This window comes from Tetrao urogallus (assembly GCF_951394365.1).
Source record: "Tetrao urogallus genome assembly, chromosome: 2".
NCBI lineage: Eukaryota > Metazoa > Chordata > Aves > Galliformes > Phasianidae > Tetrao > Tetrao urogallus.
Window position 1 is genome coordinate 86,341,763 of NC_136814.1, and position 25,388 is coordinate 86,367,150.

General features: G+C 36.6%; 1 protein-coding gene across 1 annotated transcript in view; it reads left to right on the top strand.

Annotated features, from left to right (window-relative positions):
• HMGCLL1 (3-hydroxy-3-methylglutaryl-CoA lyase like 1) overlaps window positions 1-25,388 on the top strand; it is a gene marked incomplete at both ends in the record, with an annotated part of 72,401 nt that overhangs the window by 32,563 nt on the left and 14,450 nt on the right. Inside the window, 2 exons of the mRNA XM_079550373.1 lie at window positions 4,629-4,692; window positions 8,781-8,969. Coding sequence (XP_079406499.1) covers window positions 4,629-4,692; window positions 8,781-8,969 — 253 coding nt within the window. The remainder of the gene's footprint in view (window positions 1-4,628; window positions 4,693-8,780; window positions 8,970-25,388) is intronic.

Below are 25,388 nucleotides of genomic sequence, written 5' to 3' on the forward strand. Positions count from 1 at the left end.
TATTATGAATTTACCAAACGATAGGCACATACATTTTAGCACGAACATCCAATAAAAATAAATACATCTGCAGTGAACATGGTAAATTATATGCGAACTTACACTATAATAATAAACAGGAAACAGCAGCATCTGAGTCTGCAACTGGCTTCTCAGGAGGCTCTGTGCTTCCAGCTGTGGTAGCAGCTGTGGATCTGGCTCTTGAACTCTTGCTGAAACAAGCTGACAAAGGTCTGATTACAACATGGAGTTGAGTTTCTGCTTGGATTCATTTTCATTTTAACACTTTGGTTATGAAAAGTTTGTTCATTTACCCTGTTTGTGGTTTTGTATCCTACATTTCACAGTCATTGGGCTGGTGTGGTGATTATCACTGTTACTAGTCACCTTGATCTCAGAGACTTTATACTGTCTATAGCATTTGTGGAGCACAGCAATTTAGTTTTGGCTTATTGGAAGAAATTGAAAACTCTCTTCCTCTTCCTTATCCCTCCCCATCCCCAGAGGCTGTTTAGCATTTTTGTCCAAAATATTACACAGTAAATTTGTTGGGTTTTGCGTTTTAAATTGTTGTTATATGCATAGAAGGCAATTTAGGAGAAACTCAAACGATCCTCACCTGCAATGAATTCTGAAAAAACATGCAAGAGACTGGGCAAACTCTGCCTGGGGATGCAAGTAGGGATCTTTTTATCACTTTTTTTACTAAAGGAAGTAATTGGTCTCATAAAACCTGAGTGAGAAAAACAGCATCTACCTGTGTGTTCCTAAGGCGGCTTTATAGGTAACTTCACATATTGCAAGTTCTTCTTTCTGCTCCCAATTGCTTGAGTTCTTTTAGTGATAGCATGCTAAAGACACAGTTAAGCTACTAAAATGCCTGGCCTTCATTCAGCAAAGATTTAAGCACGTACTTAGAATTAAACACTTCCATTGCAAAGTCTCCTTTGTGAACTCCCAGATATGTGCTTCTGCTCATATAGTGAGGAGTGTCTCTGGTGAATATCCTGAGACCAAGACAGTCTTTTCATTACAAATTCCTCTTTTCTTTCAGTCTTGCCATCTTTTGTAGAAAACAGCTGTATTCTCTAACTTAAGTGAATCCCCAAATTAAATCCCAGTTGTCTCTATAACTTATTGCTCAAACTCTTCCCTCTTTTTCCCTCTGCTTCTTTTCTTCACACAATGTCTTGCTTTTTCTCGTGTGGAAAAATAGATACACTGTGCTCTTCCTTCTGTCATTCCCCTTCCGTAATCTTTTCTCCTTCTCCACTGTCGAGCAGCAGGAGTTTCTTGTCTAGTTTCCATCTGTACCCCTTCCACTTGCCCCAGTGACCCCATGTTCTGTTCTCCCTCTTATTTCATCCCTCCCTTATTCTCTTTCTTAACCTCTCGTTGTCCTCTGGCTCTTTTCCACTGCAATATAAGCAAGCATTTGCCTCTTAAAAATTGCACCTTTGACCCTACTTGGTTCTTCATATCATATCTCATTGCCTATCTCTCCTTCATTTCTAAGCTCATTGAAGGCGCTGTTTATAATTACTGTCTGGAGACCCTCTTCTGTGATTCTCTCCTATAACTCCTACACTTTGGCTTCTGTTCCTTGCTTGCAACTGCAACAGCTCTCACCAAACTCCCTGATGACAGCATCTCAGAAACAGTAGTCTATCTCCATTCTTCTTGCCTTGTCAGTAGTGTTTGCTGCACTGGACCAGGCTCTTCTTTAAATGTGTGTCCTTTGTTGCTTCCTGTAGCTCGATCTTGTTAATTTTCTTCTTTCTAAGCAATTCTTTCTATGTTCTTCAAGGTTGTCTGCAATTTGAAAGGGTGTGGGTGGAGGTCTTAAGGCCCTTGCCTTGACTGGATTCTTTGTTTATGCCTTATGGATTATTTCAAATACTGCAAAGAAAATGTAGCTACCAAATGTATCTGTAGATAACAGATAGGTTTTAATATTAAGTTACCTCCTCTTCCTCGAGTTTATTAATTTGTATATGTGTTTTCTTTTCACGTGAGAGATTGTACTGCTGCTAGCTGTACCAGCCCTTGCAGGCATCTGTTCCAGCTTTTTCTATGGATGACTCAAATCATGTCTGTTTTCCAGTGAGAACATAACAACTTGTCAAATGAAATTCATGTTTTATATTCTCTTCTAGAAATGCTTATCCTGATATATGCATTTCACTATTTTACAGTCTCAGGCATTTCATTCCTTTGTCATTGCTGCCTATTGAGTCTCATTTATGTTGATTCTGTCCTTTCTTCATAGAATCCCACTGCTTTTTTGTAAGGACAGTACCAAGAAATTTCATGTAACCACCACGTTTTTAATTGCAAGTCATTAAATGAGTGTTTCTGACAAAATTCTACCAAATCCTTAGTGTGTATCCTTGACAAACTCTACTAAAAACAATTATTTCATTATCCTTAGAACTTTGCTCTCTATGGTAGGAATTCCTTTACCTGGCTAATTTTTCCCTAGTCCCTATTTTTTCCAGTCTAATATTGAATATCGGGTGCCCGGTTAGATTATATTTGCTGTATTTTCCTTGTTTAAAATTTCATTCTAGTTACAATGGTGGAAGCATGCAGAGAGTTCATAATCTCAAACAGATTTGTGCATTGTAGTAGGCAGATTCCTTAGGTCACCACATAATTTCATACTCCAGCAGGCCCAGCTGCATTATGTGAGCTCAGGCTGAGGGATGGTTGATGGGAACTACAGGGAGTAGTAGTTCCTTGTTCTGTAGGTACCTTTTGGCCTGTATTTACTTCTGTTTGCCATATGCCATTCAGGATGCCACTTGTGCCACATTATCACTACAAAATGCAGGTCTTAGTGATCTAAGGTGCTAAGGTGCTAGTAACATGTAAGTTATACATAATTAAAGTGAACGTGTAAATAAGTACTGTATGTTTTGTATTTACTTTGTACTAGTTTTGCCTCACTTCACAATGAGTGCCGTGGTTGATATTTCAAATTCATTTCATTAAAAGTCTGTGTGTTTGGTTTGGTTCTGACATTTGTCATGTTTGGTACCTTTTGAAAAACTCTTGGTATGCAGACAAGAAAGTTAAGGAAATTTTCTCCAGTTGTTTCTGAGTTACATGTTTCTGAAAAGCAGAGCAGTGCTCAACTGTTAAAAGTAGCTACTGTTTTATATAGATAAGAAAATTTGGAATGTTAAAATTTAAATGGTGACAACTAAATTGAAGGATATTTATTGAAGTGTGTGGTTGAGGTTGAAAAACCTGGTTTTTATAATAATGTAAAGATAATTGAAATCATGCCTACTGGGCATCTGGGTTAAAATTACAAGTAGGATGCAATGGACCTAACCACTTTCGTGGAAATGAACTTTCTTTTCCATTTCTTTGTCAGGGCTAATCAAGGGCTTTTTAGGTTCCGGATCTGCTTCATTCTCACTGCAAGTTCTAATGTGCCATATATAAATGAAGGATGGAATATATTCCATGCATTAAAATGCTGACATTTTTTCACAATTAGTTTTTGCCTGTTACTCATCCCGATTTCACATTCTATGAATCAGTTTCTCTGTCAACTGCAAAGAAAAAACATGTATTTTACCCTACGGATCTTGACTACATACAAACTGGCATCTTTTCAATCTAGTTTCATTATACAGTGTATAATTTTGTGTTATATTCTTCAGTGCTGAGGGAAGGGAAATGACAGGGGATCGATGAAGGCTCTTGTTCTCCTATTAAGCAGTTGAGTAACCTCCCACTGGGGCTGGGGCTTTGCCTGTCTTTGAAGCTGTTGTAAATCCCTCTACAGCAGCACATACTTTGATTTTGAATGGCTGTTTCTGGTTGGTTTAATGCTACTCTTAATCAATTTAAGATAAACAATTAGAAATATAATTGAAATTTCATGGCTTTTAATTGTTATTGAGAAAAGGAAATTTAAACCCAATTCTACATTATCACGGCATTAAGACTGAACAATGAAGATTCATCTGTGGCTTTCAGTTTTTGTGCTTTGTGGAATAGACAGCTGCTGAGAGACACAGTCTGGTTACTCGATTTCTTCTTGTCCCAAGCAATGAAGCTGTAGTTCTCCTGGGGCACTGAGACACAGATGCCAGCACAAAGGGCCAAAGCTATCCTATTCACTGCAGTTCCAACTACTGATGAAGTGGTGAGGTGGTTTTAAGTTGCTTATGTCCTTCTACTGCTCTCTGTGATCCAGGTAGCAGGCACAAGGAAGGAAGTGTTAGGATGCTTCCTCTGAATAGCTTGTGTGGGCCAGGCAAGGCAAAACTTGAGTGGACTCTTGTAACTTATAAAGGAAATACCAAGAAAAACTGAAGTTTCCTGCAGCAGAGTTAACTTGGCTGCATTGCCAGTGCTTTACAACTTGTAACATATTGAGCATAAATAAAACTATAAAATCTTGTTCTGTGATTTAAAAAGAAATTGGGGAAACCTGCTATTCTCATGTAATGTAATTTTAACTTTTCATTGAGAACTTTATTCTACACTGACTAGCTTAATTGTTCAAAATTATATTTAAGCTTTTTTTTTTTTTTTAATGTAGCATGGACAGTTACAGAAATGCATATATAGAACAGAAGCATCTTTGTGTGTTGTTCTTTTTACTGTAGGTATGTTTCTTGTGCATTGGGATGCCCATATGAAGGAGACATCACACCAGCTAAAGTGGCTGAAGTAAGAGTGAAACTATGGCTTTTCTTTTTAGTGAAATTAATATATATTTGGAAATGTCTGTAAGTCATGTTATCTAATTAATCCTAAAAAAGATCTTCAATGAATAACAGGAGAAACAAACACAAAACGCAGCTAATACTAAAAGTGGGTGCAAAACATCACTATTTTTTTCTACCATCTGTGGTCAAATCTAAGGAAAATTGTGTGTTTGATTGTTTTCAGTCATGAGAAAATGTATAATGTACTATTTCCTTCAACAAGAAAGTAAGGAAACGCTTAAAGAAGTAGATTAAAGAAGTAGAGCATATGTGTCGGTGTACCAAGTTGTATGAGATGATGCACTCTATGCTGGCGAGAGCATGCTCTTACAGTCAGCCAGCAGAGTCACAGGTAAAACTTTGTGTTTTGGCATGTGTCATACAAATCACATGACTGACACATGAACTCATGCCCAACATGATTTTCTACAACTTAACTCATGCTTCTGTGATAAAGTACACCTCTCTCCACCGATTTTTTTCCATTTTGGATAAAGGACAATGAAGTCCGGCCTTTACTTTGCTAGCAGAGCTAGCAGACAGAAAAAACTGGGGAGTAGAACACAAGTGTTAGATTTTTCAGGAAGATGCAGAGTGCACTGAGGGTGAGATGAATTTAAGCAGCACAAGGCAGAACGTAACTTTCCTCCTGGAGAAAGATTTGTCTTCTCTGTTACACTTAATCACCTATTTTTGATGATTTAGCAAAATCTGCAAAGCACTTCTTTTTTTTGGTAGCACTAACAGCTAGTCAACATTTGTCTGATTTATTGTGTTCTCCTTGTGTGGCTTTCAGGTCCAATTCTCATGCATCTTCTTCTGGTGTACATTCCAGATGGAACTTGTGATAATTCTGCTCCCACAGCAGCCACATGATACTTGAACTCTTTGAAAAAATAGCTAAATTGGAAGGTACTCAGTATTTCTAAATTAATTGGTTTTAATATGAAGTGAAAATTAGAAGTGACGCAGCTTTACTTAGAGCGGTGATGACAGATTCAGCTGTGCTGTTGGTAAATTGCTTACTGCAATATCATGTTCCCCAACAGGCTTCCTTCCATGTGTTGCTTGTTTTCTTAAACTAGGTATTCTCCTTGTGCAGAAAAGCTCCTTTTCAGATTTACAGTGGGAGTGCTATCTAACATTCCAAACATGCGTATATTTACATACACAGCTATCTTATGTCTAAATCTTAGTATGTGACTTTTTGTGTACCTCTACACCATTGTGTATGAGTTTAAGAATGAAAGCTTCCTCATTAAAGTTACTAATTCAGGCCTTGATTCAGCAAGCATTCATGTTTTTATAGAAATATCTGATTAGCTGTTAATGGATTTTATGTGAACATCTGCACTCATCCTTTGCTGAACCAAAATGATCAAAATTACTGGCCCTGTTGCTCAACCTGTCAGAGATCTGCCTCTTGGGTCATCATCTTTTTTGGGATGGGAGCGTCTGATTGTGCACGGTAATCAACAGCTATGATTGAAAGGTTTATGCTATTTTGATGCTGTCATGAGAGAGAACAGATTTTTTTTTTTTTTTAACAGAAGCTTTAACTGAAGCAAAAGCAATTAGCAGAGAGAGGTGGATCATCAACCTACATGCATTTCAAGCTTACTAGGTCATAACTACTTTACAATGACTCCAAGCTTCATATGCATATAGAATACATCTGGTTCATGCATATAGTTCTTTATTTGAAAGTGAAAAAAAAAACCAAAGCATTTTTAATGTATTAAAATAAAGCTAGATAATCTTTTTTATCAGTCTGCTTCTTCTTGGAATAGTCTCTGATTAACTGTTTTCCATATAAATATTTATTCATAATAGTATTTATTCATATTGTTATTAACTATGAAGTAATTTCCATTCACTGATCAGACTACAGAAAATGTACTTAATCTTTTTTTTTAACATTGTTTTATATTATTGCAGTTTCTCTTGCATTACAAAAACTGCAGAGTGTTTTTTTGTTGTTACTCACTTAAAAGTATGAGTAACTAGACTAAGACCTTTTTTATTAAATTTAAGAGTATAGTTTTAGATTTTCTTTGCAACAGTGGAATTATTCACATGCCTCTGGGGTTGCAGTGTTGGGTCACCAACTTCCATTTTGATCAGTGCTTGGTGTCAGGGCAGTACTCCCAGAGGGAGCAGCCCAAGGCTGATGCAGAGAAAAACTCTTCAGTAGTGCAGAACACAACTGTCCAATTAAAAACCTATAACACATTCTCAAAAATCTACACCGAAAAGTTACAAAATTTTATAACTAATGAGCTGCCTCTTAGTATGGTAGATTAGAAAATTCAGCATGAAAAACTCATTCATTTCTTAAGCATGCACATTCTTCTTGAAACTAAACATGTTTCTCTTATGTCTCTAAGACAATAATGAGCTCAGCTTGTTAGCAGAGTTTCCTATTTTCTTCTTTCAGGACTATATATTCAGGGAGCTGGAAGACAGAAGAACTCAGCAAAGGATTGAAGGGAATCCAATAGGATTTCTAGCAGTTGATATACTCTCCTGGTCATCACTAAAATACTCACCTATAAAATGAATCAAGCATGGAAAAGAATGTGAAAACAAACAAAACAAAAACTGATGTTTGGGGATGAACTGGGGATAATTCACCTCTAACTGCAGTTGATCCATTTTGTGTTACAACAGCAGTCCAGTTTAAATGGATCCAGTTTATATGCAGTGTTGATGCAGTTAGAATTCATTTTTGCAATCTGGTGAATGTCCCTCCTTTTCTTAAGTATATATGGAATATATATTGATAAGACCAAAGGATTCTTCGACTGTAAAGCAGGAATTTTATTACATTTGCAATGGTCGTAGCACTTACAGGCTTTAAGCAAGACAACTCAGACCACTTGAACTTCTTTTTCAGCTGTTCTTTGAATTAAGTGAACAATGATATTGATCCAGTTCTTCTGGGACTGCTAACGCAGCACTTTGTCAGCTTCCTCAGACATATTCACAGCAATCCTGCTGATGAAGTCTTGGAATTGTTTTAACAGCTAAGAGCAGTGCAACCAAAGTTGTCTTGGAGAAGAGTCATGTTTTTTCGTTTCTAAACAGTTGATGTCCAGATCAGGATTCCTCTCCAATGGAGAGGCCTGTTGGGATCGCTGATGCACAGTGGGAAATGCTAAAGGAGGCAAACATACTCAGCACGTGTAAATCACTTGAAGCCTTTTCCAAATAGGTTTGACAAAGTTAAAATAGGAAATTCCTACATTCAATTTCTAAAGCAATATATTTGGTGCAAACATAATTGCTGCTTTCTTGTGTATGTCTCTCCTCGTGCAAACTGATCTCATATTTACACAGTGAACTCAGCAAAGACATAATTCCTGAAACATTTAGGGCGCTATTTCTGTAAGAACAGCAACAAGTATGGGGTTTTGTTTGTTACTAAAAGAAAAAAAAATAGGATTTAAAAACTTGAATATTAATTGACTTACGGTTTTGCTTTTATTTGTATTTTAATGAATGGCTTCATGAAAAGCAAGCATCTTAAAACTTCAGTTTTTATTGATGTTTTCAGTACCAAGACAAAGCCAAATCAAGCTGCTTAATTATTTATTGTCTTAACTAAGCCACATGCTTGATTCTGTGTAGTAAGCAAACAAAAAGGCAGATCTTTACCCTACACAGTTTGTAATCTGAAAAGTACATGGAGAAAAACAAACACCTGGAAAGTGCCCAGAGAGAGGAAAATGCTGGGAAAGGGCTTGACAGAATCTTAGTTCACAATGTAAAGTCTATGTTATTTAGATTATGTGGGAGAGTCAGCAGTTGTTGGTGGATTGCTTGGCTGGTTTTTCCATATGTAGAAACGGACCTATAAACTTGAAAAGGAGAGGATCTATGGGATGTTCTTCTTGGGGTGCAATTTTGAAGAATGAATAGAGGTTTTCTTATATACAGGCCCACTCATTGTGACTAAAACTGTAGAGAAGTGTACTCTTTTTAATGTATATTCTGGACCTTATTTTCACTCTTTCATCTTGATCTCTTGTTGTTTCTGTTTCTGATCAGGTGTCTAAACATCTGTACAGTATGGGCTGTTATGAAATCTCTTTGGGGGACACAATTGGTGTGGGGACTCCTGGAAGTATGAAAAGAATGTTGGAAGCTGTTATGAAGGAAATCCCTCTGAATGCCCTTGCTGTTCACTGCCATGATACATATGGGCAGGCGCTAGCCAATATCCTCACAGCCATACAGGTAACATGGGTTCTTATTTTAAAGTCATGATAGAAATAATAGCTTAATTCAAGTAAAATTGTTTTTAAAAAATCTTACCTTTAAAGGAGAGGAGCCACTCATTAAACTTTCAGCAACTATTGTTCACTTTTCAAACTGTCTACAGGTATTATAGAATCATAAATCCTTGGAGTTGGAAGGGACCTTTAAAGATCATGTCATCCAGCTCCTCTGCAAAAACCAGGGACATCCACAACTAGATCACGTTTGTCATAGCCTGGTCCAGCCTCACCTTGAATGTCTCCAGGGGCAGGGCTTCCACTACATCTCTATGCAGTGTATGCCAGTGACTTCAACAGTGACCCTCACTGTTTCCTTATGTCCAACCTAAATTTGCCCCTCATTTGGTTTCAAACTATTTCCTCGTGTCCTATCACTACAGACCCCACTAAAGAGTATGTCTCCTTCTTTTTTGTAGCTCCCCTTTAGATTCTGAAAGGCCGCTATCAGATCTCCCTGGAGCCATCTCTCCTCCAGGCTCAACAGCCCCAGCTGTCTCAGCCTGTCCTTATAGGAGAGGCGTTCCATTCCTTGAATCATTTCCTTGGCCATCCTCTGGATGCGCTCCATCAGGCCCATGTCTCTCCTGTACTGAGGACTCCACATCTGGATGCAGTACTCCAGGTGAGGCCTCACCAGTGCAGAGTAGATGGGCAAGATCACCTCCCTTGCATTGCTGCCCATGCTTCTTTTGATGCAGCCTAGGATATGGTTGGCTTCCTGTGCAGTGAGGGCACATTGCTGGCTCATGTCCAGCATGTCATGTCTGGGCTGCCCTCACAGCCCAGAAAGCCAACCATATCCTGGGCTGTGTAAAAAGAAAATTACTGCTTTTGTTTTTGAAAAGCAAACGAACAAAAAACTACAACTGTAAAAAAATTAGTACTATTTTTTTTTTTCAAGAAAATGTCAAAGCATATTCTGCTGCCTTGCATGAAATAGAAAGTTCTGAATTCTGATATTATCTTCAATTCCATACAAAAACACTAGGAAACATTGATGATGAATAAATTCCATTTATGTTGCATGAATGAGAGAGATAAAATACTTTTTATTCTGATATCTCAGATTCCACTTTTTTTAGGAACATCTATACATTCATTGTTCATTAAACTAAAATCTCTGTTTTACAGATACATCTAAATATAAAACAGAATAATGCATTATTACATATTGATTTCAGATTGATAAGCCTCAGTTATCGACAGTCATGTACACAGAATGGTATAATTTTTTCACTATTAACACACTTTCAGTATGCTTTTATGTTTATGAATTTCATCTTTCAAGCAACTTTGCACCTTGTTCAATCTTATTTGAAATTAATAGGTAAGTTATCAGGAGTACTTAATTTCCATAACAGTTTTTTGTTTTGTTTTTAAATAATATAACAATACAAAAAATAGACTACAAATTCTAATGGAATTTTTGTAAGGATAGCATCTTAATGAAAAATACTTTCACAGGAACATGCATTCCTTAGGAGAGCCAGTATTGTTAAGTTTTATACTTAATGGCACTTTCTGCTTCCTTGCAGTTCTTGGTGTTACTTTTAAGGTCAACTTTTCTTTGTACTGTACTTCTTTGTACTTTTTGTTTTGGCACTGCTCTTATTATTTTGTTTAGAAAATAACAGCATCTTATTAACAGTGTTAGTGATAAAGGCAACAAGAAAGTACACAGAAATGTTTCAGTCAGCATGAGAATCTCTGCAGGTATTAAATGCTGGATGACAAAATCTGATTAAAAAGGGTTCTAACATAGTATGTTATTATTATTATAGTATTCATTATAGACCCTTACTCACTTTTACTATTGCAAATACGTGTGTATGTGCCATGGGATAAATAAATTGCCAACTTCACAGTTAGCTTCAGTTGCAGATGTAATAGCTAAAGGCATGAAAACCCCTGAGTATGGGAGGAGTTTGCCATAAAAATGTTTGAAGGATTGTTTTCAAATCCTTCCTTAAAATAATTGCTGTCATGGTGCCTAATAAACACTGAGCTATGGTTACGCTTTGTTAACCCTGGTATTAGTTGTGGTACTCATTTTGTGTTTACATCATGTTGCTATCTTTTTATTTACATCTTAACTCTGGAAGAGTTAAATGGGGAAAAAAAATCTTAGGTTGCCAACGTGCAGTTCAGACTATTTAGCAGGTAAATTCAAGAAAGCAATAGACCTGAAAAAAAAATCCCTAGGCAGCCTTCTCTGATTCCTGGGAAGCCAGAGGTGCCTGAGCTTCCAACAGCAAACTTCCTTATGTGCTCAAGTTCTGCTACAGTGCATGCCTAAAGGTGCTGTGTTTTTGGCTGAGCTGAGCTTGTCATAGATTTTGCCAAAATTTCTTGATGAAGCAGGCATTACACAGTCTCCCTGGCTGGATTTATGCAAGCAGCTCCTTGGCTTGGCCTGAAGGTAAGTCCCCAGACTCTTGGATACTCAAATGGGTCTGGAATGTCACAACACATCCTGCCTCTGGTGCTGGCTCTAAGTAATGGCTTTGTTTGAAGAGATGGGGCAGTTAGCAGTGAATTATAGCTATTCAATATTGTTTCTAAAATAGGGCAACTGTTACTGGTCAGTTGGATTGTAAATGACAAAGGTGGATTAGAATTCCAAGTCACTTCGTAGTCCCTGCTGCTTGGTTTGTCTCTGTTTTTCCTCTCTGACAAAGAAACATGAGTGGGCAACTTAAAATACTGGAGCAAAACTGTTGTCTTCAGCTCAGTAATTTGTTTCATAGACCAGATTCTCCATAGATGGAATTCCTTACCCTGCCTGCTTTATGAGTTTTTGTGACCAACACAATATTTCATCAGGAGTGAAATGTGATTGAGGGGTTATAGAAATAATGGGCTGCAGTTATTGCTTGAAAACAGTTTTCAAGAATATTCAGCAGGTAAATTACACTATTCCTAAAGCAGTGCAGACTACAACCTTCAACTGAGTACTATTGCATTGTATATTGTGTTTCCTAAGAATTAATGACTGACAGCTGGAAAGCCACAAATCACTCTGCACTAATTCAGGCATTACTTCGATGGGAGATCTCCTAGGAGTGGAGAGAGGTGCTAGTGATTCAGTAAGTGATTTTTTATACAGATCATATTGTTCCATGCAGGATTATACTACCCAGAATATTTTCTTTTGTTTGGGGCTGGTCCAAAGTCATCTAGAACTGACAGACCATATCTGTATAAGAAATTAGCAGGGAAGTAGCCTTGTAATTCTAGTATTCAGTTTTATGTGTGTTGTTTTAGCAAAAGGATAGGTAGTGAAAGATGGAAGAGATATTAGCCACTATTTAGAGGATAAGTAATTTTTTAAGTTGGAGTGAATAATATAGGTAGAAAGCACTGCATTAAAGAAAAGAAAGGAGATTCACTTTTATGAAAAGAATCTGTGTAAAATGTGAAAAACATGAAGGGATGTTTCAGAACAAAACATTAAACAGATGACTGGCTCTTGGTTAGCTGCCTTAATATTAAAATACAGGAATACAGAATTAAATGAGGGGGCAAATTCGGAGGACAAGAAATGATGTGATGATTTAATTAGAAGTTGTGGTATGTTGAGTAAAATTGCATATGTGGGTTAGTTAATGCAACAAATACAAAATGGGGCTAAAAGAAGTAGTAAAATGTCCATAGAAAATTGTTACAGACCTCCAAAGAAGACTAAAAAGAATGGTCAGGAAACTTTTGTGCTGGAGAGGCCCCAAAAAGGTAGACCATCTATCTCAGGAGATTTGAGTTACCTTGATAATTGACTCCTATAGCATTTATAGAATGAGTAAGAAAGGAGAAGTTTTTTAATGGAAATAGTACAAAACTCTGTTTTCTTTTAATAGTTTGTGTAGTTGCCAGAAATAGCTTTGACTGTTTTCATAGCGCATACCTTAACATGAGAAAAGAATATGCTAACAGGTAAGTGGGAGTTTTGTCTTGCAGCGATACCTCAGTGAATTAAACAACTGCCTGGTAATCTCACAGAATTTTATCAAATTCAAATTGCTATCTTAATTCATTGATATGAACTGATCCCTACAATACTGGGATCAAGTCCTAATTCTGGGAAAGCGAGTGTGAAATTCTTATGACTCACAAGGAGCAAAGATTTTTGTCACTGTGTGTAATATTTCTACCTTACTAGAATACAAAATGAATGAGTTTGACAATTATTGACACAAAAATGAAAATTATTTTTCATTAGTCCTTTCTTTTTCAAGCAAATAGGTACTTTGAAATGAAATGCACACTTTACTACCAGAAACACAATCTAGCAAGTCTATAATTAAGCTTTTGAGGCTCAAATTGAAAATTTCAGATTTGTGAATAGGGTGTTTCTCATTATAGAAATTATATGTCCCCTTATAGAGATGAAAAAAAAAAAAAAAAAGGTAGTCTCTCATTAATATCTTTAATGTCCTTCAATTTTAAAAATTAATTTCTTTAAAAATGTCAACAGAACCAACGAAGTGGAGTGGTTGGCTACTGAACTCTTCCCTTCGTAAGTTAAGTAGATTCTAGACCCCTTTTTACATGCTGAACAGATTAACCATTTTTGTGCTCAAGCTTATGTATGGAATAAGGGCTACATTCACACAAAGGCAGGCAGTGATGATATGGCTAAGTTTTAAGTTCCAGAACCAGGAGATGAATAGGAACAAAGATACTGAAGGTCATGGTGTATTAATTCACAAGGATCATTATGTTACAGGAGCAGAGTTCAAAACAGCCAGCAGCCTGAAATGGGAGAGCCTTAGTTAGGCAACTGAAAAGGGGATTATGTTTTAAATTCCTTTTTATCATGATTCTTATGAGCTTACATCTGAAGCCTTAGGTGAGATGAATTTTGCACCCCAAGCCATCTCCTAGATATAAGTGCCTGACTCGTTTGTTGATTTTTTTTTTTTTTTTTTTCAAACACAAGATTTGCTTTTCCTGACTGATTAGCTTGCGTATAGCAAGAGCTGACTGTTGGTCCATTTAGCTGCTTGTTAAAGCCAGCTCACCATTAACATGTCTTTCCAAGAAATTGCTCCTAAAATGCTTCTATTTGGGCTCCCCCTCCTTCACCTGAGGGTGACTTTAAACCTGAAATCTTGTGCTTTGCCCCCTCCTGAGCTTCCCTGCAGCAGAGTTGCAGCTGTGCCTGCAGCCGTTCTTTTATCTTGATTCTCAGACTCATCCTCACACACTGACTTTGCTTTGGACCTGGCTCATCAGTGAATTACTGTGTGATCGCTGGACTGCTACCGATCCTGATTACTTGGCCATGAACTGATGACTCAACTTCTGACTCTTTTTTGGTGAGATTGATTCTGCTACCTGCCTAGCCAGAGTCTCCTCGTTTGCCATCCTCTAAGGCGCAGGCTGTCCTTGGCTGCTACTTGAGATTATCAAGTATTTAGAGGGGAGACCAGCAACCACTATCAGAATTCAGGATAGAGTTGAGCAGCAGCTACTGATGAGCTGGGAGATACAGCATGAGCTAGCATGATCCAGGTCTATAAATATCTAAGGTGTGGGGGCAGAATGGCGAGGCTGGACTCTTTTCAGTGGTGAATGGAGACAGGACAAGGGGAAACGGCCGGAAACTGCAGCATAGGAAGTTCCACACAAATGTGCGCAAGAACTTCTTTACAGTGAGGGTGACGGAGCACTGGAACAGGCTGCCCAGGGAGGTGGTGGAGTCTCCTTCTCTGGAGATGTTCAAGACCTGCCTGGATGCCTACCTGTGCGACCTGCTGTAGGGAACCTGCTTTGGCAGGGGGGTTGGACTGGATGATCTCTGGAGGTCCCTTCCAACCCCTACAATTCTGTGATACTGTGATACTGTTTCCTGAGATCTTGGAACTTAGCTGGTGGCCTTGTTTATCAAAAGGCAAGATATTGCTATTAAGTACAGAAAACATTTTCTTGTGTGTGGTTGCACACAGAGCTCTAGCAGTATTACACCGAGAATTTCACTGTACTTAAGAGAATACAAAAAACCCAGCTTGAGGTATTGATGTATATAGCAGAGGAATATCAAGATTTTGAACTAAAATATCTCTTTTAAGAGCCAGATGAACTTTAGCCACACTTAACTTAAAATTCATGCTAAGTTTTCAGTCCAGTATTTCTGGAACTAATTGACTTAAAGAATATATATATAATGATGTATTTCCAACTAAGTACAGCATCTGTAAGAATATTTCTTTACTAGAAAATTTGCTTAGCATTTGTATCCTGCAGTCAATTCTTGCATTTTTTTCCCAATTTATTTACTGAATAATTTTATTAGATGGTGTATGGTAACTGTTGAGTCACAGCCTGAACCAATTGAGCACCTGGGAAAAGGACCAGGTCAGCCCTGGGAGCACAGGTGAAGGTAATTCACTTGTGTTAGCAGAAGGGGTGGAGCCTGGCTGCACCTCTCAGGCCTCATTTAAGGGCTGACTGGCTCTGGGGAAAGATCTCTGCTTGGAGATCCTTTCCTTGTGGAGTTCTCCCTGCAAGCCTAGATCTTTCGAGATAGGTGAGCATTTCTTTTGTACTGCCATTCTACTACCAGTCTGTTTGCTACTTCGCTCCTGTATTGCCCTTCCACTGTTTCCACAGGATAGTGAAAAGTTCAGCACTCATGCTAATGTGCCCTAGTAAGTGGCCATTATGTGCAGCTGGAAGCCGTATAAATTAGAGTAGCTGAATAAAATGGGAAAATAATAGAGAAGAAATAATGGTAAATTAGCATGAAGGTATCAGTAGTGGTGGAGGAAGGCTGGGTAGCAAGAAGGCAAATATATTTGTATATTTGTTACGTATAGCTGTCCAAAAGCTTGGGGCTTCTGTTGGAAGTTTGTTACACTTTTGCTTTTTCATAGTGTGTGAATGATTTCATGATTTATATAAAAGCATGTACGTATGCAGACTCAGTGTTCTTAATTTTTACAAGAAGCAGCAGGACAGATGTTTGAAGTACAATTTTATGGAATCTTATTTTGTAAAAACTTATAAGCATGTTTTCCTGTGGTTTAGTTTTCGTGAGCTTTGTGTCCTGATTTTTCCTTTGTAATTCATTTCTGAAAAGACACAAAGTTAAAAGGGAATTTTCTGGATTTATGGTAAAATCCGCTTTTTTTTCTTTCTTATAATGAAAAGACATCTCTGGGTTCTGATCTTTTGGATGGCTGCTTGGACAGAGTCACAGAATTAACAGTGATGTTAAAACTAGATGGGTTGTATTGCAAAATGCTGTTTTAGCAAAGAGTGGTGAGGGTGTGAACTAAGTAAAACATCAACAATAAAACCAAAAGACTCTTAGTTCCCTGCTTTTCTAAGGATGAAATAGCAATAAGAAAGCAAAACAAAGTCTGTAAAAGAGAGCAAAGAAAGCAGGGTTAACTCAAATCATCATTCATTCGGGCATGCACATTAATTTATGTGCTGTTATATACAGTCAACATTTTAGATTATCAAAGTTTGGGTTTTTTTTATCTTCCTTCAGTTGGGATTTTACCAGTATCTAAATTCCTTCACTAAAACAAAGTGTTGTGAGTGCACAAGCCTCGAATAAAAGTATAAAATTTCTTTTTTGTTGTTGTTTTTTTTTTTTTTTTTTTACCCTTGATTCCTAGGCTTCATGTTTGTCATTGATAATTGTACTTCTTTCTACTGACTATAGGCTACAGTTGTGATAGTACTATAAATACGTGATATACCCACATCTCTCATATATTGTCTTACTTACTAGTAACCCAATATTGGACATTCAAGATGGTACACAGAAAAAAAAAGCCTTTTTCCTTTTTTTTTTTTTTTTTTTTTTTTAAATGAAATGCTATATTTTAAATTCCTTACAATGCACAATGAATAGATCTATAGTGTAGGAGAATAAACTTCTGTTGAAGGATAAAGACAGGTAAACCAACGTTGAAAATGTATTGATCCTTGCATGTAATCATTGTGATAGACTTGAACTAGGAATTTGTCATGGAACAGTGAATATGAATTTAATAGCTGTGGAAGACAGTCTGCCCTTATTTGCCTACTGATAAACAAGTCAAAATATACTCGTTTTTGAGCAATAAATAGTAATCACAGAATCACAGAATTGTAGGGGTTGGAAGGGACCTCCAGAGATCATCGAGTCCAACCCCAATGGAGGTGATAAACTTTTATGTAGTGGACTGCTGAATTTCTTGATTGAGCAATACATTAAATACCACTGGGGTTTTGTTTTGCTGTGTACTGGAATGCCCATTGCCTTGCAAGGGAATGATTTACATCTAAACTCATTTTTAATAGTGTAGTTAATGTTTCAACATTATACTAAAGACAATTTTTTAAGCCAATAGGGAGGTATTATATGGAGTGAATGAGGTACAGAAGGCAGGAAACATAAAATCTCGGCTCTTTTCCCAAGTTGACATGTCAGTGTGTATGTCAGTTCTCTTCAAATCATCTGTGTTTTGTAATATGCCATTACATTTCTTTTGCACAGACTGGTACTCTGAAGAATTTGTCCAGTCCAGTGTGGGAGTGAGAAAGGCTTACCATGTAAAGCACTTGCATGTTTTGAGATTTTGAGAAGTATTAATGTTGTTTGCGTTTTTAATTTGAGAAATGCATAGATTTGCTGAAGTGTCAGCAGACTTCACAAGTTTACTTGATTCATTTGTAAACAGCAGAATAAAGATATGCTAGAATTCTACTGAAGTCTTAGCAGAGAACTCCAGAAAGTAATTTCAAGGTTCAGATAGGGAAACATTAGAAAAAGCACAGCTTGACTGAGAATGGGGTTCAGGAAGGGCTGGTCATGCTTCACTGTTTTGCTGGAATTCTTTGAGGCAAATGCTGCCAAAGAAGACAAAGGATATACAGTGGCCATCATATGCCTTGATTTGTCAGAAAACAATTCACAGTGTTCTGTACTGGAAGTTAATACTAAGGCGTGGAGGTGTAATAAGTGGAAAATTGGCTAAATGGCATGGAACAAACAGTTACAAAACAGAATTTATTCAAGCTGGAAAAAGTACCCTTTAGCAGAGATGTGGAAGTACTGGCCTGATTAAATAAGTAATTCTTAGTACCATAATGTTCTTAAAGGCAATTGGTCTTAGATACAGAAATTAAAATCTTCAGACTTAAATTTAGAAGTTCCAGACTTCTGTTGTGGCTAGCACAAATTTTATGTATAAATCTGTCTGATACTCTAAAAAGAAAAGTTTAGGATCAAAAGGAGGAGAATAGGAATGAATATAATTTTTTGGTAAGGTAAAATGTTTTTTATTATGGTGAGCCTCTCAAAAAAAAAAAAAAAAAAAAAAAGTCTTCCTGGAGCTTTCTACTTTTGGATTTCTTAGGGAGCTATTTAGTCCTTGGTACTTAATAGATATCTTTTGGGTTTGAAGTGAAAATGATACTTTTGAACTATTTGCCAGTATCCTAATAAAGCCATTAACAATAACACCAAATTATTTAGAAAATGTCAGTTTGTGTTTTTATTTTCATTTTTTCATTTTTTTTTTTTCCTATCAGAAACAGCAGGAAACATAGGTATAGCTAGTAATTCTAAAGTTCATGTTTAATCTGAAGAGATATGTGATGTGATGAGATTAAGAAGGGAAAGAGTGAGCAAAATTGCTCAAGAATGAAAACTAACAAAAAAGAAGTGAGGAAAACTGTGTTTGGAAAGAAATAAAAGAGAGGCAGGTGAACTGTGAAGAGATACCAGATTGCAATATTTCTGTTAAGAAATCTTAAGAGAGTACATGCTTGGGGAAAGTAGAAAAACACTTGCATTATATCAAATAATATCACTACTATGAGTAGTCAGCTAGTTACTTTTGCAAGTGAAAAAACATACTGCAGAAATGAGTATATCAGACCTACATATGGGAAGAAAATGAAAGCATAAGCATTCATACTGAAAATCACAGAGATTTCCCAGTATTTTCTCTGTTCTTTCTCTTTTGGGGGCTTATTTCTTCCTAAATATACTGGTTTTATATTATTGCCTGTAATCTCAATGAAATAAAGGAAGAGAATAAGCCGACAGTACCACTCCTGCTCTTTACTGAGATCAATACAAAAGAAGCAGCAGCCCTGTTTCTGTTGCTTTCTGCTCCCTTTATGTGCATAATTTTCTGAAGGGCTAGATGTTTCTGACCTTTCTGTGCATCAGGAAAAATATGGGAATGTTATTTACCAAAATAGCAGCCAGAGTTGCAAGATGAAGAAATATACATTTACTTTAAAAAGGTAGCATTTATGTTTTCTTAGTGTATTGTAAATGATTATCAAATAATAGAAATCTTCATGCTAGCTGCTTTTAATATGATGATTGAATTTCAGAAGCTTTCAACCGTAGTTACTGAACCAGCAAACCTCAACTCTCTCTGTTTTGGGATACTGATCAGACAAAGAGATCCTTCATCAAAAATAGATTATTCTCATTTCCAAATTCTCTCACTAGTATTGACTTGGAACAGTATATACTACTTCCCTTTGGCTTAAAATCAAGCCTTAACTAACTTTTTAAACATTTTTAAACAGTGTTTAAACTGAATTTCTCATGCAAATTCATGTATGTTTCTGTATGTCTCTGATAGTTCATATGGATTTGTCACTCTAGATGTGGAATATGAATTGAGAAATCACTGTAGTATGAGAAAAAATCTAAAGTGGTTTTAGCGATTTTTTTTTTTCTTTTTATCTTAAAGGCAATAATAAATTTATTTACAAATAGCACTGAAGCTGCAGATTAATAGAAAGAATGAGTTTGGCCCAGAAGTTTTGTTGTCTATCTTTTTTTCTGTGCTTGCCTACATAGTCTTTATTCTTAGAATGCTGTTTTTAATGTAGTTTTCCTAATCTCCATTTGAATGCTTTCATTTCTGAGTTTTCCATGCTGTAAGTGATGTTCAGTTGCACATTTCATTCTTCGGCGACAGTGCTATGTTCCAGTTTCAGCTTTGTTGATAATTTTCTGATTCATTAAATCCAGAGCCCTTAAGACAGTTCTGTTTTGATTGACCAATACGTGAAACCTAGCATTGTTTCCATAACTGGACATCTTTTTCCTGTTGTGAAAGCACTTCTTTTGAATGTAAAAATAAACAAATTTAGATTGCTTATTATAAATGGTTCTTAGGTTTTCATCAGATGCTGTTCTACTGCATCATTCTTTACTTGTCATATCTGGGAACTTTGTAAAATGGAAAGTAATTAGAGTCTGTAGACTATTAGTAGACAATTCTGTCTTATTTCACCTTTTGCCTATTGATAACAGGTTTGGAAAATTGTGCTTGCAAACAAGGCTCGCACAAGGTAATACACTATATGATGTAGGTACTTAACCCATAGATTAAAAGCCCTTCTGAGGATAGTGCTCTGTACAGGATGTTATTGTCTACCTCTGTTCTTCGTAATCCTTTTCTTTCTTTTTTTTTTTTTTTTTTTTTTTTTTTTTTTTTTTTTTTTTTTACCATTCTTGGTCTCCCTCAGAGCTTGGCTGGGTAAATATACTGCTGGCAATTCACTGACAAGAAGGGAAAATGATATGAGCAGATACAGTGTTCCTACATCATCTAATCATAATATTTTCCCTGGCACTTAACATTAATTTTCTCCTCTCTTTCACTATTTTCCTAGTCATTGTTTTCTAGCTGTAAGTCCACATGACCAGAGAAATAGTCTTCTTACAGACCTCCTTCTGTCATCCCAACTGTGTCTTGTTTAACTTGACTATTTAAATGGCTAGGAGTCAGCATCATCCAGTTCTGAAGTGGACTGGGCAGTAATCCAGCTCTTTCTGTTAGAGACAGACATTCATTTTTTTGGAATAGAAACAAATTACTTCCAAATGCTGGAAATGTAAGAAGGCTTTTCAGAAAAGGTTTTCAGGTGTTTATAGAACAAATCAGTATAAAATAGTTTTCAAAATGCTAAGCCCAATTTAAAATAAATATTTAGTGCTTTTAGGAGTTGTGAAAATACAGCACTAGAAAACTGAAGTCACTAATCTGTAGCATGCATAAAAAATGTTGTGGGGGCACACAGTGTCAATTTCCCGATGAATTTTTTCTGTTGTGCCTCAACTGGATTGCCTGCATAGAAAAGTAGCACTTCCTTTTTTTTTTTTTTCCTCACCTGCCTTTTTTTTTTTGTTTTACATGAGACTTACATGGCTGGCTGAAAGTTTGTCAAGATGAATGTCCATAACAATCCAAAACTGAATTACTTTAAAACAGCTTTTGATGCAGTGTCTGAAAATCTAGATTATCTGGACTGGAAAATGCAGACTTTTTGTAGAATCATAGAATGATTTGAGTTGGAAGGGACCTCAAGGATCATCAAGTTCCAACCCCACTGTCACAGGCAGGGTTGCTAACCACTAGATCAAGTACTAGATCAGATTTCCCAGGGTCTCATCCACCCTGGCCTTAAACACCTCCAGGCATGGGGCATCCACCACATTTCTGGGCAACCTGTTCCAGCACCTGCTCACTCATTTATTTGAAGGTGGTTTTTGTGTGTGTCTCTCATTCTCCACAGCTATTATCTATCTCTTGGTTATACGATGTCTTACTTACCTATTACACACCTACAAAACACAAAATGGGATTTCCATGCACAAGTATTTTACCCAGCTGACTCATCCTAGATCTGCTCCATCTTGTCAGGCAAGTTCCATTCTCTCCACTCAGTATGCTTCCCACAATATGCATTTCTTTATCAATTTCTGTTCCATCAGCTGTCACATAAATTTTAGGTATCAGTCTATGTGTCTCAATAGGTGTAGTGCTTGTAGAATTGCTGCATTGCTACTTTGTGTATTCCCAGTCTCATCCTACAATTCTAGTTGTGTAATTTCTTCCCTTGTACATCTCATACTATTTCTCATACTATATTCTTTTTTGTCATAACTCCATTTGAATCAGTCAGCTTTCTGTTGCTGCGTAGGTCCTGTCAAATGTCAAAACTGGCTAAATATGTGCTCATAAATTACCTGTCCCTAGGCTTCTGTGGCATCAAGGCTGATTGATATAAAAAGTTGCATCCATTAAATTGTTGCCTTCCAAAACAATGCAGTCACCTCAAAAATGCCAACTAAGGGTGATCTCTAAATAGTGCTAGTTCCTAAAGTACACCAGAAATGGTTTGTTGGAATCCTACGTGGGCAAGGCTTACAGCAAGAATTATGCAGAGTGTTCAGTTTATTTCCACTACTTGGAAGTCTTCCATGACCATAACCGGAGGGCACAAGTAACATTACATTAAATGCAGGAAAGAGAGTTTTTGTCATCATTACTAGAGGTAAAAGCCACCGGGCTGTCTGCACTATTGAAGTTTTTAAGTTCTGGTCAGCTCTGGCTGTGCTCTGTGCTGCTAGAGGCCCTGGGGGTTTTCACTACCCCACTGACAAGAGTCTTTATCACACACCTGTACAGTGTACGTGTTTTTGTGGTGGGAGTCCCCAAGTTTCATGTCCTTGATTCAAGGCACTGAGCAATTGCTCTTCAGGAGGCTAACAACATTGTTTTGAAAAGCTGATCTATTTTGGCTGGGTTTTTCCAAAACAATGTAGTTCAGGGCAGACATCCTTCCCACAGGATTTCAGCTCAATTAGCAAAAATTGGCAAAGTTGTAAGTAGCGTACCATGGGATCTGAGTAGTGAAGATGCTGGCCGATCTTTGTAGCTGATATTTCTAATATGGCAATTTAAATTTCTAATTGAAGTACACCACCAAATTAATGTCTGTACTTAAAAAAGTACTCTGAAACATATTCTTGATTAACAATTTATGTTAATAGGCAACCTACTTCCTCCCATGATTAAGATGTACTTATGATTCTAGGATATGTACTTTAGCTTCTTTGTGATCTAGAACATCTGAGTATGCTAATAGTTGTGCACTGACCTTCATGTTTTAAGATAGTTTCCTTCTGGATGGACTGTGGTATTTGTTTTGAGCTTACATGCTGTACACTGAAAAGCAATGTGGTACAATGGCAGTAACACTGTATAGTATTTCAACACAATTTTAAAGCAATTCTGAAAAGAAAATCAGAAATTTGGTTAGGATACATTTAAGTGCTTGTAAGAACATTTTGTTGTGACATTAAAAAAAAAAAAATACAAATAATAAGAGCTGCTTCACTTGTTTTTGGAAACTCTCCCTAAAATCATCTTGCACTTCAATAAGGTTGTGATTCTGTATAAATCTGCCAGAAGATAAATGGTTTTTAAGCTTTTGTATTTTTCTCCCTCCCTTTTTTTCCTGAAGTAAATGGTTGTGTTTTTTTGTGGGTGTTTTTTTTTTTTTTTTTTTTTTTTTTAAGGCTTAACAGTAAGCATAAAATAAGGACAGAATTGCTACAGTGAAAATGGTATTTCTTTTCATTAACTTACATTGCTTGTGAGGATGGTAGAGTAAGACTAATTTCCCATGGCTGTTCCTGCCATGGCAAACAACTGCAACTGGGTCCCAAATCTTAGTGTCTCCTGCAGGGAAGTGCAGTGTTTACAGCATGATGCTTACTTCCTTTTTGGGCAGCTCTACAGACAGCTGTGCTGAGGGGGTGTAACTAAACCTCTGGCCATTTTTGCATATTTATGGCTTCTCGGAACCAATTTTGTTATGATCCAGCAGGCAGTGAAGGAGACAGATTTACTTCCTATTGTTGAGACACGTCAGGCAGCTTTAAATAAGCTGTTTAAGTAAATTAAACTGCAGAAAGTCTAGGGATGCCGGTGTCTGACATGGTGAAGTTTCAAATTCTCTGTAAGGGAGTGTGTTCAATAGATCTTTGTAGCTGTATGAGAACAAATGGTCATCTTGCGTAACTGCAATGAGCCAAAGATGACTCTTCGGTCAAGACAGAAACCAAAGCTGATGCAGTACTTGAAGTATGACAATCATCTTTCCCTTCTGTGCTGTCCAGAAGCAATGCTGAACTGCTCTTCTGAAGCAACTCATTTCTCATTTATCTATTTTTTTCATTTGAAATATTACAGTACAAATTGAAGCAGCCAGGGTTTCGAAAACAAAGCCTTTTTGATCATTGTAAAGACAAATGGATGATACATTCCATAATTTTTACCAGCTTGCATATTTTCCTGTTTATTTAATTCTTTTCTCCTTTGTTGCTTAGTGCAGCTACTATACAGAAGCAAATTGTCAGAGGCAAATGATATGATTCACTTAACACAAAGTCCTTTCAAATGCAGAAAGTAAACAGTTATAGAAGAAAGTTTTTCTCTGATCTGTGTTCTTTATAGTTAGATGTTGCTCACTCTAGTTGTACCAATATGTAAGAATTTTTATTTTGATGTATCTTTTCCACTTAAGAATACTCTGTATGAACAGAGTAGAAGTAATCTTAACAAGGCAATATAACATGCACTTACAGCAAAAGAGAAGATGCTAAGTTGAATTTTTTTTTCTTAAACAAAGCCAGTGTTCAGGCTTTAATGTTGGAGTTGTTTTGGATGAGCGATTTGCAACTTTTTTTTTTTTTAAGAATTTTATGCAGCATTAAGGAGAAATAGTGTAAAGTAGATTACAGTTTGTAATCTTCTTTAATGTAGCTTCATGCTGCCATTTAAGTAGCCACTGTATTAGAAAGCAAGATTTTCTTGGAAGTATTGTAATATGATAAGGCATTATAATGCAATGTGGTAAATATTACAGAACTGATGCTCTTACAGCAGAATAGTAGAAACTGAGCAACTGTCATACTCTCTTTTAAAGTTTACTGCATTGTGATGAAAATCATGCAAAAAACTTAATTTAAAATAAAGATTATTTCTTTCATATAATGTCTAAAAAGATGCCCTATTTGATTACATTTTCTCTGGTCACTTTACATTAGTTATTAAGTGTTTAATCCCATCCTGGATTCCTGCTCAGGACGTTACATTTTAGAACAAAATGGGTCGTTCTACTTCCTTGAAATTACGTAGATGAATGAGTAAAACGTATATTCTGCAGTTCCTAAAAGGAGAATGCTCCTTGGTTCTGTATCTTTACAGTAGAAGCCGTTTTTTTCAACAAGACCTTGTTGGCCCATTTGTTAAATACATTTGTCTGAGTCTTGAATAAAATTAAGCCTGTGTATAGCTATTTGCAAGCTATAGAGGGTATTTAGTGGGAATGAATAGAAAACTCAAATCTACTGATGGAAACAATCTGTTTATTCCTTTCTACATCTTTTGCAAAAATAACAATAATAATGATAATAAAACAGGAATATTTATTAATTTATTATACCATAACTTCCATTGAAATTTTTCTGTAACTTGTGCTTACCTAAGTGGGATCCTAGTCTTCCTTCCTAGGAGTGATTAGATATTTGTTTTTGTTGTTGGATTTTGTTTGATGG